The sequence below is a fragment of the Colletotrichum scovillei genome, assembly GCF_011075155.1.
Source record: "Colletotrichum scovillei strain TJNH1 chromosome Unknown Contig00002, whole genome shotgun sequence".
Taxonomy (NCBI): Eukaryota; Fungi; Ascomycota; class Sordariomycetes; order Glomerellales; family Glomerellaceae; genus Colletotrichum; species Colletotrichum scovillei.
In genome coordinates, this window is record NW_023336260.1 from 529532 (window position 1) to 545546 (window position 16015).

A 16015-nucleotide genomic window follows, 5' to 3' on the forward strand; every position below is an offset into this window, starting at 1 on the left:
TGGTTGCCGAGGTGTTGGACTTTGGCTCTGCGGCTCTTGACACATTGTCTTCAGCAGGCACTCGAAAGGAGCGCCATATATGTGCAACTCGTGGCGGACGTTTGCTTATATCAGCTCACATGAACGACGGCTCGATGCAACAGGGGTCTATCGCGAGTTTCTCTTCCAATGTCCATCGAGATGTATTCCGGTGTGGAAAGCTCTGATAGATCACTTCAAGCTGGTTATCTTTGGGTCCGTGTCGCCGTACTGACTTGACTCGGCTCGACGACGGATCCATCGAGAAACCGGGTATGCATGCCGAGCTGGGAGACTTTGTTGGCTCCCGCACTATGAAGGGATCGCCAGGTTCGCTTCAAAACTCCGAGTACGTTCGCCTTCCTAAAGGGGTAACATTGTTCTTTCTTTTGGTACGATCACGAGTGATTCGTGGTAATAGACGAAAGCCGTTGCGGCAGATTGGAGGGGCAGCTGTAGGTCGCTTCCTCGGCTGATGGTCAGCTCACTCAACATTTTGGGTCGGAGGAATCGGCGACAATATTCGATGCTGGTTCCGCTTCTGCATGTTGGTGGAGCGGACTCGAGGAGGAAAAATTGGGCCTCGGACTCCTGAATTGTCCCTGAATTGGATCGTTGCCGCTCATCCCACCGTCTCACGTCAGCGTTGTCACAGCGGAAAAGATAACGTCTATTCGCCTCCGCGGCGCAGGCGTCAATCGCACTCGCATCCGACGGACGTGCATTGTGACAGGCACCCCCAAAGTGCGGGTAGAGAGAGTGGTGAAGAACCTCTGGGAATGCCTTCATCTCGTGGCCGAACAAGAGTCAGGTGCATAGCGTATAAGTAGGACCACAGGCGTCTTCCCAATCCGTGATTGTCTTGAGGGGCTGGCAAGGTATCCGTAGTTGTGGCTTGATGCCATAACGGTGCCAGGCATCAAGGCGGAATGATGCTGGCTGACCTTGTTAGACAGAAGAAAGTCTGGTTATTACGATCCGCCTCTCCGGTTGCATAATCCACGTGACCGCGCGCAGCAATTAAGGTTAAGGTTAACGTGGCTGCGTGGCTACTTGGTCCTTATCTTATCGGGAGCTCCCCTCAAGCGCGACGTTGCTGAGTCAAGCATCTCTGGCCTGTCTGAGGTAGGTATACGAATACCCCTTGCTGGAATTCCACCTCTCATGATCGTTGTGGCTTGCTTGCTGCAGCTTACATCGCTCAACTTCACGACCGCTGCGTAGCTTCTACCGAACATTGCCGCGCACGGCAAAGGCTCATCAAATGCCTGTCGACGACGAAGCGGGCAGCCCGGCAGCCAGCGGTGCAAGCTTCACCCCCGATCAATCCACCACCTCTGCCCCTCCGCCGCAGACCGAGTCCCGCAAGGCTCCGCCCCCCGAGAAGCCATCCGATGCGCGCCGGCGATCGTTCGTCATATCCGCCTTCTGGGCCATTGTGCTTCTCTTCGGTCTCCCAATATGGTGGATGACAACGAGCATCTACCGCGCCAACCTGCCTCTGAGCAGCATGGTCCAGTGGGCTGATGGAAAGGTAGGCTCAGACCAGCTGGCGTCCTTTACAAGTTGAGGGAGGGCACCCCGCTGACTACATGCGTAGGCTTGCCGTCCCGTGTTTCCTCTTCGTATATCAGTACAAGCGAACAAGTTGCAGGAACAGGAAGCGCAGAACCTCCTTCGTCTCACTCAACATGCCCTCGACGATCTCAACGACTTCTCGGGTCATCATCTCCGTCTGCAGCTTGCGCCTCGTGGTGGCGACGACGTCGTTCCTGAGGATGACTCCCAGGTCGCCCTGACAATTCGCCTTAGCCCTGGGGACTCCACGACAGTCTCGTTGAACCCTCACTCTCCGATTCTCGACATCACATATCCCCCGAATTCGATTCCGTCAGCGACTTCGTCCTCTTCTGCTCTAGCTTCGTACATTGCGAAAGAATTGCGAACTACGTACGCCGAAGAACAAGCTATTATATCATACCTTCTTTCAGCAGCCTCGGGAGCTTCTGATGCGAGACCTCAGGGGATGTCGCCAGAGGCAGCCGAGTCACTGGCGAAGCGGACCACCCGTTCTTTGCGATATTCACCGACGTACCACTTGAGCTTCTCGCTCTTTACCAGCGGCTCTGCCCCCAATACCTGGGACATCGAAGCAGCTATCCAAACATACATGAAGCCTATGCTTGATGTGCTGAGCCCCATTCACAACTTCACGATAGATACCCAGGTGCAGCTGTATGCAACACCAGGGGCGCAGTCCCAGGTTTTGAACAAAGACGACCTTGCCTCCTTCATCAACGCGGCCGAATGGCCCCTTTCGCCGTCCATCGGTGGTGCGCCGACGGTAAACTTCCTTCTCTTCGTCGGAAATCAAACGATTGGATTGGATTCGGGGTCCGAAACATCGCAGTCCTGGCTCATCCCGCAATGGGGAACTGTTTATCTTCTGTCGCTGCCTCCGACGACGTCACATGTGCCGGCTGCTACACTCAAGCAGCCCATGCTTACCTTTGCTGGGCACTTGTTGTCACTCCTTGGCACTCCTCAGTCAGGCTCTCTTCCTTTGCGGCTCTCGACTCTCACGCGCATCCGATCCGCAGACCTGTTGCTGCGTGCATCGTCTACCCTGGGGTCCCTGGCGAGACTGTCACTTGCACTGCCGTCTATATCCATTCCTCGCAACGTTGCGGACGGTGTTACCAAAACCATGCATCATTTGGAGCTCGCGTGCGCTAGCCTAGGCGGGCCCGAAGGGTTGGAGCATGCTCGGATCGCTGAGGCCGAGGCTGAGCGAGCGTTTTTCGAGAAGAGTATGGTCGGACAACTATATTTCCCCGACGAACATAAAATTGCCGTCTATCTGCCGCTTTTGGGGCCGGTGGGAGTGCCCCTCGTGATGGGCCTGTTGAATGAAATCAAGGCATGGAGAAAGCGGAGACGAGAGAGAGCCGAGGCAGAAGCTAGAAAGAAGCTTTAGAACGTGATGAGTTGACATGACACAGCGAGTGCATATTGGCCTACACAAACAAAGTTACCAAAGTTTTCGCATCCCATCAAATCGTGCCTGGCTCTCAAATCTAAATGTCTCGGGCGGTGGCAGTAATATCACGTCGGCTGATAAGGTGTGAAGTTTGGAGCAATATATCCAATCCCCATATCAGGTTGGCGATGACCTTGAGTTTTGTAACCAGACGTGCTTGATTGTGGCGGAGGAAAGTCAATTGGCAAATAAGCAGCCTATCTCCATTCATATCGAATGCATTAAAGACCTGGACGATGTGAACCTCGGTGGATAGGTAGTCTCCGTGTTGTCTTGGGCCGCAAAGGTGAGCGTCGGTGAGAAGCGGTAAGCATCGGTGAGACCATCTAAGGCCCGTGCTTGCATAAGATAGATTACCTCATGGTGGGCACTGTCACACCCCGTCGGTTCCGATCTTAGCGCTGAGTGCAATCCCTGCGCTCCAACGCCACCTCGAAGCTTGCTCGCTGTCTCCGACGAGGGGGCTTGTCCACATCCAATGCCCAGCACTGCGCTGACGTCGGCCACAATCCTTTTCTCCATTGCCATTTAACCCCCCCGTCGGCGTTAACCCTTCCGATATCATTGCGCATACAAGGCTCGAGGGCTCAGCTGTCACCGCGCATCAACGGGCGCTGGGACGCAATCACAAGCTCTGCTCGTCTCGACTCGACTTGACTGGTCTGAACCAACCCATTGACCTTTTCTCGGCACAGCCTTCGCAAGCCTACCACCTCCACTCCACAAAGCCAATAACAACGCATCGTCTCGCGCTCTCTCTATTATCATCGACGGCCCGAGCAATGTCTCCACTATGAAGAGCAGAAAATGCTTCCCGAACCGACTTTGAGCTTCACGCTCCCTAGCCTTCACGATGACACTGTCTTGGACTGCCGTTTGTATCATTGCCAGGCATTGAACCCCTCCGCATCGAACCCGCCGCCATGGAGACGACACGCTGCCGTTGTCGCACATCCCTATGCGCCCTTGGGCGGTTCCTATGACGACCCTGTTGTCGATATCGTTGCAGCCACGCTACTGCGACAAGGCTTCCTAGTCGGGACTTTCAACTTCAGGTAAGAATTGATCGGCTTGTGAACGTTCTCACGGCGAGGTTATTCGGTCACTTACACGATGATCAACAGGGGCGCTTCTGGATCAGCAGGTCGTACGTCATGGACGGCAAAGCCAGAACGCAGCGACTACATGTCATTCATTGGCTTCATGGTCTACTATATGCACTTCCTCGATCCCTACGGATCGGCCAGCGCCCGCTCGCCGACAACGACTCTGTCTCCAGGCATCCCCGACGCCCAATCGAGGCCTCCTTCATACCATCCCCTCCTCCTCATCGGCGGTTACTCATACGGAGCCATGGTGACGACGCAGATTCCACCGATGGCGCACATCCTCGCACAGTTTAAGGTGCCTGCAGCTGGCTCCGCGGCTGCTGACATCCGTCTTCGAGCGCAGCATCTGGCAGAGCAGCAGAACGTCATCTTGGCGAGCGCTAGAGCTGCGAGTTCCGTATCACCGCGAAAGAAATACCTTGGCATGCGAGTCGGAGGCGATGAAGATACTCAGCGCAAGAGTCACGAAGCTCGGAGATCCATGTCGGAAACGAGGAGATCCTTTTCTATTGACGCCGAGGATAAGATCCGACGGGGCGTTAATGATTTACTGGCGAAAACGAAAAGACATCATCACAAGGGCGTGGCGGTGCCCCAGGAAAAATTGGCTACTATACCTTCGAACCATGAAGTTTCTGTTGTGTTGGAAGAGGTTCCGAATCTGACCCAAGTCCGGCCGGCATATCTACTCATATCTCCGCTGCAGGGAGTCATTACCCATCTAGCAGCTATGTCATTCCTTCACACAACACCTGGTCGAGGACTGTTCTCGCGGGGTGGAGGAAGACCTAGAGAGCAGGGGGCACCGACCTTTACGGCGGATCAAAAACATCAAAGTGAGAGCAAGCTGGTTGAAAATGATACCTTGGCATTGTACGGCGACAGAGATATCTTCGTTCCCGTGGCCAAATTGCGAGGGTGGGTAGAACGTCTGGAAGGGACCGACGGATCCCATTTCCATGGCAAGGAGGTTTCGTCGGCTGGGCACTTTTGGACAGAAGGGGACGTGGCTTCCATCCTCCGAGATAAGGTCTCGGACTTTGCGGCGAAGCTATTGCAGGGAGACGACGAAGGTAGGCCCGTCAGTGAACCGGCGTAGCCACATTCGTGTGAACGTACCTCGAGACTTTAATGGCGGCAGTGCACGAAGGACGCAACCGCCGCCTTAGTCAACGAATGAATACAATATGGGTGTGTAAGAATACTTCGCTTAGGACGACATGAGCAACGAGTTGGATGTCAGCGAGTGTAAGCCGCACAGCGACACATAAAAGAGTAAGGCGTAGAAAGAGCTTGGACAACGTTGGAGTTTGACTCGGGGCGTCCCTGTTGGTGTCTGCAGGTAGTTTAGTGATTATGTTTGACGAACACGGGCAAATACAGGTCAGCAAGACTGTATCAAACGGAAGAGACGACGTGATGACAGCCCTAATCGTAGCTTGGAAGTCCGTATCTTCACCGTGCCACGCGGTATTGCCGTATGCCATGTTGCAGTGCCAACAATGCCGAAGCTATCGCGGTACAACTCGAGACCCCTTCACGGCTAGCTAGAAGCAGAGGATCGTCGATCATGTAGTACCTACCGTATAATCACTCATGGATGTTCACCGTCCTGTCAGCCCAAGGTGATGGCCTCTTTTTAGTCTCATAAAAACCAAATACCAAAAAAGGTCTACAACGGCAAAAGAGTTCACCCCCCCGGTGCTGAACTGGGGGCTACATCTCTTGGTGCTCAGGCTGGGATTCGAACTCGGGTACTCTCGTTTGCGCTGAGCCTGTCGTCGAGTAGGCTGGTTGGCGATTTTAATTGTCGACCGTAAACCACTCCACCACCCAGCCAGTTTGACCTGACCCGTCGACCTAGACGGGCGCCTGCTGGCTGGTGAGAGGAATGGGATTGAGGGGGGGTATATACCCTTCTCGTGTATTCAGATGGAAGGTGCGAGTGTTCCGTGGGTCGGTGGCTTCTTTCTCATCAAGGTGCCCTGCCATGCTGGCCCCTACCTATCGCGGACGTACGCTCGAGATGATGGTATCGTCGTAAGGCCTTATCTCTAGACATCTCTGTATCTTTGAATCAGTATTTAGTCTTGTTGATTTCATAACAGCGACGTAGATACGTAATAACACTTGCCATGTCAATATTTCTGTACATAACGACACTGTAGTGGTGTAAATCAGCATTCACGTTTGAAATTACTTATCGGTACATCCTCGTTGGCAAACTAACAGTGTCATCATCCATAAGGAGATACGGCATGTATACGAAACATGGGTGAATCCGAGTCTATTGTCTGCTATTCTTTCGATGATAGCCGAAAAAGTTATCATGGGGTAAGAGTAAGGAGATAGGGATGAGTTGCCCTTTCTTCGAGGCTACAAAAAGCCGTTTTAGGACCCAAAACAGTCTCCCGCGATGTCCGAATCTTGGCGGTGAAAAGTGTCATCATGAGGCCATTATTTTTCATCCTGCAGTACTCAGCAGAATTGTCACTAGCATGGTCATTTGTGCCGTCGACTTGCATGACAACTATGTCGGTCTGCCTTGGACGCAAACAGTGAAGGGGAAGTCAAGCAAAACGAGTCAGGATTTTGGTAGGCACAAAGCGGCCAAGACTGGACTGCGCTCTAGGGCATTGGATCTGCTTAGAGTAGTAGGATCGATCGGGTTTTGGGAGAGTGATTACGTTTATGAACATGAAGAAGATCAACCATGAGACGCAAGTGTGGAGACGGAAGCAGCAGAGTTCTGAATCATGAGGTCGGGTGAGCGTCTCAGTAAAATGCTCCGGAACAAGATCGGGGTTATAATTTGGGGAGAATAATGACGTATAGGTTTTGCAATCATGCTATTCGGTATTTGACTCTGGATACTCTAGACAGTTTACATAGTGCGCAAATCAAACGATTTCTGAGAGGAATATCCATCTCCGTAGCAAGGACGCCGTTGAAAGCGTTGCGGGCGGCAGTTGGATACTTCCCCTTTTTCTCTTAGTGTTGTGGGGATGAGAAACACATAGATTCCGGAGTGCATGGGGTGAGCGGTCTTTGAGTATTTCTGGGCACTTTGATATTGATGAAGTAGGGCGCTGAGATAGGTGATGATGCGGGGTGACCATCTGGATGGGCGTTTTACGCTCAAGACCCAGGAACACTTTTTATGCCTTGTGCTCACCTGACGGAGGCCAGAGTTGAAGGCCGGAGAGTTTATCTCAAGTTCCCACGGAACAAGACGGCCTGGGGCCATCTTTTGTGACAGGCGAGGCAAGCGGCGTGGGCGGGAGCTGAGTATGGGAGATGAGACGGAATGGAAAGTTCGCCGGGCGGCCTGTCCCGGAGGTTGTTGGTGTTGTGGTCGTGGTGGTTGTAGGTACGTGTGCGGATAACGTGACCAGTGTTCAGACATTCTATTTTCAAGATGAAGTGTGGATGATCCGGCTTTTGCTGGAGATACGGGCAAAGAGTGTCACATAATGTTACGGGTCAGAGCAAGGCAAGGCAAGGCTTGAAGGTTGCTCAGAGCGAAATATCAGCTGAGCCTTGGGTACGGAAAGCAACGGGTGAGATGTGACGCTGAAGAATAGAATGAAATTATGTGATACGAGTCTTTTGTGACTGAGAAAGGGATATTGACAAACAGATGAGAATACTGGGAATGAGAGTGAGAGGCACATGTGAGGAAGTGAGTGAGTGAGCGAAAGTCTGCATGTGGAGACGAGGGTCAGGCAAGGGTGTATCGCGGCAGGGCGTGATTGGGTGAGGGTTGACGATGCAGTTGCTTGGTGTTCTGCCCCTCCGTGCCCCTCTGATGTGCTCCGTTACCCCCAGGATCCCCAAATCCGGGGTGGGCCACTAAGCTGGAAGAGTCTGGAGAAGGGGGCACTGGGGGCGGTCATGATGGTGGGGTGGGGCCGCCTAGCAGAGGTCATCTGCCCAGCGCCTGAGCCGAGCATCCCAGCGAGCCACAGACTTTGTGTATTAAGGTATTCCACAGGATGTAAGGTATGCTGCCTCTGGTGTCGTGCGTCTGCTGCTGCATCTGTGATTGCGTCTGTGAGAGCATCTGTGGTTTTTGCAAGATACCTGAGGTAGGTACCTGGGTATTCAGAAACGGATAGTTGCTGAGGTAAGGTAGATCCAGATCGACCAATCGGTTAACGCTGAATGGCCTATTACGTCTGGCTGTGACGCAGAGACGCTGGCACGTGGACCCCTGAGGGCGGTATGCAGAATGCTCCCCTTCGCCCCGCCTGCTCTTCTGCTTCAGGGCGGCACGGCGGGAGTCAGGACGGTCGGGTCAGCAATAATTGCACTGGTTATTAACATGAGGTGAGGTGCTGTGTGGGGTCTGCAGCGACTGTCATCACCCACCTCAGACTTGCCAGGTTCTCCACGTTCCATTCCCGGCCACTGACGGCCGAACGTTGTCACTGGGCCACTTCTTTCCCTCGTCTCCAAACCAAACTCGACGTTGCCAAGTTTCCAATTCCACCTCACTTCGGGCACTTAATACATCCGCTCTTCTTCCTTCACACGACACTTCCTCCCTTCCACTCCCGGTCCTCTCTACCAACACATCCTCTCTTCCTTTTGCCTTCAGTCTCGTTCTGTTGTTGTCTTTGCTCTTTCTCTCTTTCTTCTGCCTCGCTCAGTCACCGAGACGACATCAAGTAACGCCCAGTCCGTCGCTTCATCTTGGTGCCCTCGCCTCCAAGTTTCAACCACCCTACTCGGCATCTGACCAACCATCTTGTCTCGCTTGCGCCCGCCTGTTCCTCTTTACCCTTCTTGTCATCACCTACTACCAAGGAGGGTTACTCTCTCTCTATACCTACCGGTACTCCCGAGTCCTTTAACGCCTCTTCCACCCCCACCGAGCAGAAACGACTCTTTCGACTCCTCCGACAAGTCCAATACCCCCCTTCCAAACAGGTTGTCCGGTCATCTGCGCGCCATTTCGGCGATCTGCACACTGTTCCCTGTCTGCCTGAGCTTGTGTCACCCAAAGATTACCATAATCACCAAAACAGTGTCATGGGAATCATCTGACAGCCGCAACGACTACTTTCACACTCTTTGTCTCATTACGCACTGAGACCGAAGCACTGTCACTGGCTTCCTATACGAACTTCTCCCCGACGACGCTTGTCTGACTGTACAGCCTTAAGAAACGACATCTTGACCAAACCTCTTCGACAGACGCTTGACCTATCGCTGCCTACACTTCCACCTCGTCTTTTCTCCGCACCGCCCTACGCTACTTTGCTCTACCCCTCCGAACTCGCCGCCGTCGCGACGACACACCGACGCGCGCATGCTCTGACCGCCCTCAACGACCCAACAACCAAGAAAAAAAAAGCACATGTCAGGAGTCTGTTGCACAACCACGCTCCAAGGCTGTGATGCGACACGGACGGCACCAGGGCTGCCTCTCGTCCACCAGCTTCGTTTCCCGACTTTCCACCTAGCCCTCCAAACTGGCATCGTTACCTTCGACCCAAATCCGCCCTCGCCATCATGAACGACGTTTTCCTGAATCCTGTGCACCCTCTACCCGCAATCCGGGTCAAGTCCGCCTCCCCCTCTGGTCCCTCGGCCTCGACCAAACCTGGCCGTCCTTCTTCCATTAAGAAACACCCACCATCAACGCCTCTAAATGCTGCTTTTGATTCAATCTCCCGGGCCATCAAAGGCGCAAATAACCTTGTCTTGTCTCTTCGTGATGGACTGTCTGAGCTGGAACGGGAAAACAGGAGGAAAAAGGAAGAGCGCAGGCTTGTGCTCTCTATTCATATGAAGAATGTACGTCTGCTCTTCTTTTAGTCTTGCATATTGCACCGGCCTCAACCAGGTCCGCTAACAAATCATCCTCACGTAGGCGGAAAGCAGAAAACAATGGCAGGAAGCTGCAGAAGAGCTCGACATCCTCGAGGAAAACGACCTTTGGAAACTCGACCCATATTCAGGAGATTACAACCCAGCCCTGATTGAGGCGCGCCTAAAAGAACTCGACGATGCACGAACGAATTGCGACACTCGTGCCATGATGCACCTTGTTCGAACCGCCCTATGCAGAGACCTTGGCGGCATGGGGAACGTCGATCTATACAGACACTCCTACGTAGGCACGAAGAGCCTCATCGAACGTTATGTCGACTCGGCCATGCAGACGATCGACGCCCTAGTAGAGAAGAGTCAGTTCGCGTTGCCCGAAGGCATGGGTCAGAGGGATATTCTCGAGAGCGTACTATACGCCCGTCAAAGCTTTGGTCGAAGTGCATTGCTCTTGAGTGGAGGCGGGACTTTGGGTATGTCCCATATTGGTGTTCTCAAGGCCCTCTTCGAAGTCAAGCTGCTTCCGCGCATCATATCAGGTGCCTCGGCAGGTTCCATTGTGTCGGCCGTAATCTGTACGAGGACCGATGAAGAGATTCCTCGGCTCGTAAAGGAATTCCCCTATGGCGACCTAGCTGTCTTTGACGCCGACGAGAACCCCGACGGCGTCTTCGACCACATGCGGAGACTCCTCACCGAAGGAAGCTGGTCCGATATAAAACACCTGACCCGCGTGATGCGTGGTTTGGTTGGAGATCTTACCTTTCAGGAGGCCTATAACCGAACTCGGCGAGTCCTCAATATTTGCGTTTCGACAGAATCCATGTACGAGCTGCCGCGTCTGCTAAACTACATCACGGCACCCAATGATCCATGTACGAGCTGCCGCGTCTGCTAAACTACATCACGGCACCCAATGTCATGATCTGGTCCGCTGTAGCTGCATCATGCTCCGTACCCCTCGTCTTCAGCGCTGCCCCGCTGCTCGTAAAGGACCCCGATACCGGCGAACACATGCCCTGGAATCCGACACCGCAGCGATGGATCGACGGGTCTGTGGACAACGATTTGCCCATGACGAGGCTTGCAGAGATGTTCAACGTAAATCACTTCATTGTCTCTCAAGTGAATCCTCACGTTACCCCGTTTCTGGCTCGTGATGACCAGCTGGATCCCGATGATTTCGCGGCACGCCGGGGGTCCAGCCTGTCACCCAGCAAGCAAGAGCTTGACTGGGTCTACGCCCTCACTGCCCTCGCCAAAGACGAGGCATTGCATCGTTTGCATTTCCTTGCCGAGATTGGTGTCTTTCCGAATCTCGTCACTAAGCTTAGGAGCATTCTCAGCCAAAAGTATTCGGGCGACATCAACATTCTCCCAGAAGTAAATGTTCACGACATTCCGAAAATCCTCAGCAATCCGAGCCCGGAGTTCATGCTGCGAGCCTGTTTGATGGGTGAGCGTGCTGCGTGGCCAAAACTGAGCCGGATCCGCGATCGTTGTGCCATTGAGCTCGCGTTGGACAGGGCGGTCCATCGTTTGCGAGCCCGCGTCGTATTCTCGGATAGTCAAGTTGACTTGAGGAGGCTCACCACCGGCATCGCTTTGCCACCTCCTTGGCCCAAATCGATTGCCCTTCCAAAGCAGACATCTTCGGTAGCCCCCGCTCTGACGCTAGACACCGAAGTCGTGAAGAACAGGCAGCGTAGATGTTCCGGTAGCAGCGTGCAACTCATGGCCCATCATAGGCGTCTGATGGAGAACGTACTTACAGACGAAGAGACGGAAGAGGAAGAACGACTAGAGATGCGGGCAAGGCATGGCCATGGTAGCTCCTCACCTGTCATTGTTCGCAAACCACGCCTCAAGAGGGCGGCAAAGAGCCATTACAATGTCTCGCTGGTTAGAGGACCGATGACGAGCCCGATTAACCAGGCGCAACTTGAGGCCACAGAGTTCGACTTTGGGAAGCCTGTTACACCGCCACTGCACCGCTCACGAAAATCGGAATCCTCTCTGTTCCACGCCCGAAAACCGAGCAGCCTTGAGATGACACCGGCGAAAGAATTTGAGTTGGTAGCGCCACCATCGAGGGGCGAGGCAACCTCGCACACGGATGAAATGGAGACATCAGACCTTCACTCTTCTGACGGCGATGTAGAGTCACATACAGAAGACACAATGTCCGACCCGGACCCGTATGAGGGCAACTGGCTGCATGGGCCTGCGAATGAGTTGGAGACGACGCCCAAGAGCGACAAAGAGGTGCTTGAGGTTAGCAGTCGTGAACTGGTTCCAGTGGGCGACTCGTTGGAAGGACTTTGGGATTGACTCGTAGACGGGAGGGTGAGCTCCTCGGACGAGGGAAGGAAAACAGAGAAGGGGAAAGAAACAGCCGAAGAGTCGACTGAGGAGGACGATGTGCTTAGATCCAATTGGATGAGCTGGGATTAGTTGGGTATTCCGGTGAGCATCTGACGCATATCTGGGTATTGGATCGGTCTTGCCTAGCATTGTTTGGTCTTGTGGACGGACGGGGGTGCTCAGACGCATAACACGGAGTTTCACGCATCATGGGAATAGCATCAGAACATGGTAGAGGTTATGGAAGCCATACAGAGTGGGAGCATTGTACAAGACGCACTTGGCAACAGCTTGTTACTTGTTCCATATCATTTAAACTTCATTGATGTCCTTGCGAAGACTTGCCTTGCGTGGCATGGTTGCTGAGTGTCGACCCAGTTTTGTGGAAATCCCACGAGGACGCAACTAACCCAAGTGAAATCCTCTTTCATCCAGCCATTCGAGCCCAACGCTCATGGCAGGGCAGGCTATGAGATCCAGTAAGGCTCTTACCCCTGGCCTTAATCACTGCCAAAAACTCCGTTTCTTACGACACCTACTTCTCAGCATATTGTCCCGTAATAAGTCCCGTCTCGTCATGACGGACACTAGCCTTGTGCTCTCCTCCTCCTCCCTCACGATACCCGGGCTCATCCTGACCGTCCAACGCATACAGCGCAGGAAATGGCTCAACATCCCCGCGCAAGACATACTTCTTGGCATACCACGGCATCTTGGAAGCATAGTACCCAGCGTGGTCGCGACTCTTGACGTCAAACACGCTATCGAGCTCCTCGAGCGTCAGGCCCTTTGTCTCTGGCAAAAAGAAGTACGCCACCACGAACCCGACGAGGTTCCAGCACGCGTACCACACGAACGCGCCCGTGACCCCAAACGAAGAAATCATCTGCGGCCAGGTGAAGCTGATGATGAAATTGAAGCCCCACGTCACGGCCGTGGCGGAGGACATGCCGATGTCGCGGATGTGTAGGGGGAAGGCTTCGGCGCTGTAGGTGAAGGGAACGGGGCCCGCGCCGGGGGAGTAGACTGCCGCGAAGAGGTAGATTCCTGTTGCTACGCAGGCGAGGCGGCCTGTTCCTTCGGGGATGAAGAAGGAGAAGCCTGTGAAGAAGAGGCAGAGGGACATTAGGGGGAAGGTTACGAGCAAAAGGTTGCGGCGGCCAAAGGTGTCGATTGTGTAGAAGGCTGGGAGGGCGAAGAGCCAGTTGATGAGGCCCATTCCCATTGAGGTGAGGAGGGCTGTTGAGCGGTCGAAGCCGGATGTTTCGAAGATGTTTGTGGAGTAGTACATCCTTGGGGAGTGTTAGCTGTGTTTACTCGAGGGATGGAGGGTGGGGGGTGGATACTTACATGGCGTTGATGCCTTCAGGGTAGAGATGGTCATTAGATATTCATGGTGGCTGTAGGCGACGGGGGAAGAGGGACCTACCACAGAACTGTTGCATAAACATGACAAAATACGAAGATAGCGCAGCCCGCCTGTTTCTACGAACGGTGAAGAAGTCTTTCCAGTTGCGGCCGCTGCGGGCCTTTGTCTCGATTTCCAGGAGCTTATGGGCGTAGTACATGTCCCGGGCCGCCTGGACAGGGTGGTGTCGCAGCCGGAGTGTCGATCGGAAGGCGTGTTGGTATTTGCCCTTTTCCATGTACCACCGTGGACTCTCTGGGCAAAAGTAGACCTGGGATTCGGTGAGTGAGTATTCCTCACTTATAAAGATTGTTTCTCCGCTGTCGTAGTTGAAGTGGGAAAGGTAGAAAGGGGGGAGAGAAGGGCGGGTGTGGTAAATCTTGTTAATATTGAGGGAAAGGAACGGAATTATATGGAAAGACGTCAAAGAAGACAGACGAAGGTCCTTACCTGTAGCATGACGACGAGGGGCGGCACAGAGGTGCTGGCCAACATCCAACGCCATTGGGTATTTGGTCCCAGGAAGTCCGTGTTGGCGAAGGCGACGGATACGATGAAGCCCAAAGCGATGCCAAAGGCTGTCCACATCTGGATGAAAACACATGAGTTAGTTCCACAGCATATAGGATTTCTACATTTACCAAGGTTTTTCTCACCTGCCACATCATTGTCAAAGCACCGCGGATGGTCTTGGGCGTACTCTCAGCAGAGTACACGGGGGTCGTGCTGCTCTTCGCGCCGACTGCGAAACCGAGGAAGAAGCGTGCAATGAGGAGGTTGTACCAACTACACTGGGTGTCAGAGACTTCGTGCTACATATTGGCTGGCCGGATATGTGTGTCTCCACCTACGTGTCTGCGGCAGCCATCCAGAAGCCGGTGACGACGGACATGAAGCACGAGATGAAGATTGTGCCGCGGCGCCCGGTGTACTTGTTCAAGATGGGGGAGCTCCAGCACCCGACGAGGGCGGAACAGAGGTAAGGCGCGCCGTTGACGAGTCCCTGCATTGTTGGGTCATTTTGGAGACCGAACGTCTCGTAGTAGAACTCCTGGCATAATCGTTAGATCATCATCAAATGTTTATGGAGAAAGGGATGAATACCTGCGCGCCGTTGACGGCTGTCTGGTCCATGCCTTGAACTGCAACGATTACAACATTAGCAGCTTTTCAACTTCCCATCTCAGAGTCTCCCCATACCAATAGCCGAACCCGCACAAAGCGCACACAAAAAGTAGAGCGACATGGGCTGATGCCAACGATGCGAGACCTCCTTCCGCAGAATAGCCTTCTCTTCTTCGTCGAGAGCGGCGACGGACTCGAATCCGTCGGGGCGGTTGATCACCTGCGCGACCAGGGCGCCCTTTCGAAAGACCTCGCGGTGTTCCTGCAGGCCCTTTGCCTCGGTGAAGGTGTCTGCGTCTTTGAGGATCTCATCGTGCGTGAGGCCGACGAGCGGGTTGCGGAGGAGGGCGGCGGTTGAGGCGCGGCCTCCTCCTCCGGTGGGAGTGAAAGTGGTTTTAGTGTTGGTGGGACCGGGGCCGACGTCGCTGCCGGAGGTTCGGGAGGAGGGTGTGGTTTCGGGAACGGGAGGGGCCTCTGTGTCGACCTTTGGGGGAGGCATTCTCTCTGTACCAACTGAGGGCGTCTGTTAATGTGCTTATGTTCGGAATTGTGCCTATCTACCGAGTGTATACAAAGATGGCCTTGAGACTACGACTTTGAGGGATGGCATAAACGGAAGAAGACGAAATCTAGGGGAGAAAGATGGGCCTCGAGGGGCAGAAGCGGGCCTCTTGATAATTGAGAAGGTTAAATAGTCTGGAGACGTCAGAGTATCTGCAAGCAAGACGTCCCTGTGGGCCTCTGAACGCCGGATTCAATAAAGAGGGCGGAAACTTTGCCGTTGAACTTCATGGTGGCATATCTCTGGCCAACGAGCCAATGTTCTGACAAACTGGTCATGGAGGAGTGGGTGCGTCCCAAGACTAAAATATGGAGAATAGAGGCTCGGCCTCGAGGCGAGCTGCGTATGTCCAAGAGGTTTTCGGTGGGGAACGATGCGCCGCTTGGTGTGACTGGGCGAGATATTGGTGCTACATGTCGGGCTGGAGAGGTTACGAGTAGGCCGTGGGTTGAATTCCGTCTATGAACCCAGGTTGGGCGTGGGCCGGTTACCTGTTTACCCGGCGTGTCTCCTTCATTTGGATGCCAGTTGGATCTCATTAACTTTGAATCGAG

General features: G+C 53.8%; 4 protein-coding genes across 4 annotated transcripts; 3 read left to right on the forward strand and 1 right to left on the reverse strand.

Annotated features, from left to right (window-relative positions):
* The first annotated feature begins 1002 nt into the window (after positions 1 to 1002).
* On the forward strand, positions 1003 to 3334 carry HER10_EVM0013048 (phosphatidylinositol-glycan biosynthesis class S protein). Its single transcript, XM_035482420.1, has 2 exons — positions 1003 to 1552; positions 1619 to 3334. Exons 1-2 carry the CDS (start codon positions 1283 to 1285, stop codon positions 2993 to 2995), a joined length of 1647 nt encoding a protein of 548 aa, XP_035337838.1. The 5' UTR covers positions 1003 to 1282; the 3' UTR covers positions 2996 to 3334.
* A 225-nt stretch (positions 3335 to 3559) lies between these two features.
* Positions 3560 to 5542, forward strand: HER10_EVM0012329 (uncharacterized protein). Its single transcript, XM_035481726.1, has 2 exons — positions 3560 to 4113; positions 4183 to 5542. The coding sequence occupies exons 1-2, from the start codon at positions 3866 to 3868 to the stop codon at positions 5264 to 5266; spliced, it is 1332 nt and encodes a 443-aa protein (XP_035337788.1). The 5' UTR covers positions 3560 to 3865; the 3' UTR covers positions 5267 to 5542.
* Positions 5543 to 9684: 4142 nt separating this feature from the next.
* HER10_EVM0007304 (patatin-like phospholipase) lies at positions 9685 to 12333 on the forward strand (the record flags this gene model as incomplete). The annotated part of the gene is made up of 3 exons (XM_035476863.1): positions 9685 to 9969; positions 10046 to 10810; positions 10885 to 12333. 3 exons carry the CDS (start codon positions 9685 to 9687, stop codon positions 12331 to 12333), a joined length of 2499 nt encoding a protein of 832 aa, XP_035337351.1.
* Positions 12334 to 12901: 568 nt separating this feature from the next.
* HER10_EVM0005095 (uncharacterized protein) lies at positions 12902 to 15398 on the reverse strand (the record flags this gene model as incomplete). The annotated part of the gene is made up of 7 exons (XM_035474720.1): positions 12902 to 13467; positions 13522 to 13658; positions 13792 to 14045; positions 14225 to 14362; positions 14431 to 14560; positions 14626 to 14777; positions 15045 to 15398. 7 exons carry the CDS (start codon positions 15396 to 15398, stop codon positions 12902 to 12904), a joined length of 1731 nt encoding a protein of 576 aa, XP_035337180.1.
* Between the last annotated feature and the right edge of the window lie 617 nt (positions 15399 to 16015).

Excerpts from the sequence above, each read along its gene's own strand:
- HER10_EVM0013048 (XM_035482420.1), top strand. The coding sequence starts at position 1,283 with ATGCCTGTCGACGACGAAGCGGGCAGCCCGGCAGCCAGCGGTGCAAGC. Across the intron at positions 1,553-1,618 it reads TCCAGTGGGCTGATGGAAAG|GCTTGCCGTCCCGTGTTTCC; the intron begins GTAGGCTCAGAC and ends CTACATGCGTAG.
- HER10_EVM0012329 (XM_035481726.1), top strand. The coding sequence starts at position 3,866 with ATGCTTCCCGAACCGACTTTGAGCTTCACGCTCCCTAGCCTTCACGAT. Across the intron at positions 4,114-4,182 it reads GTCGGGACTTTCAACTTCAG|GGGCGCTTCTGGATCAGCAG; the intron begins GTAAGAATTGAT and ends GATGATCAACAG.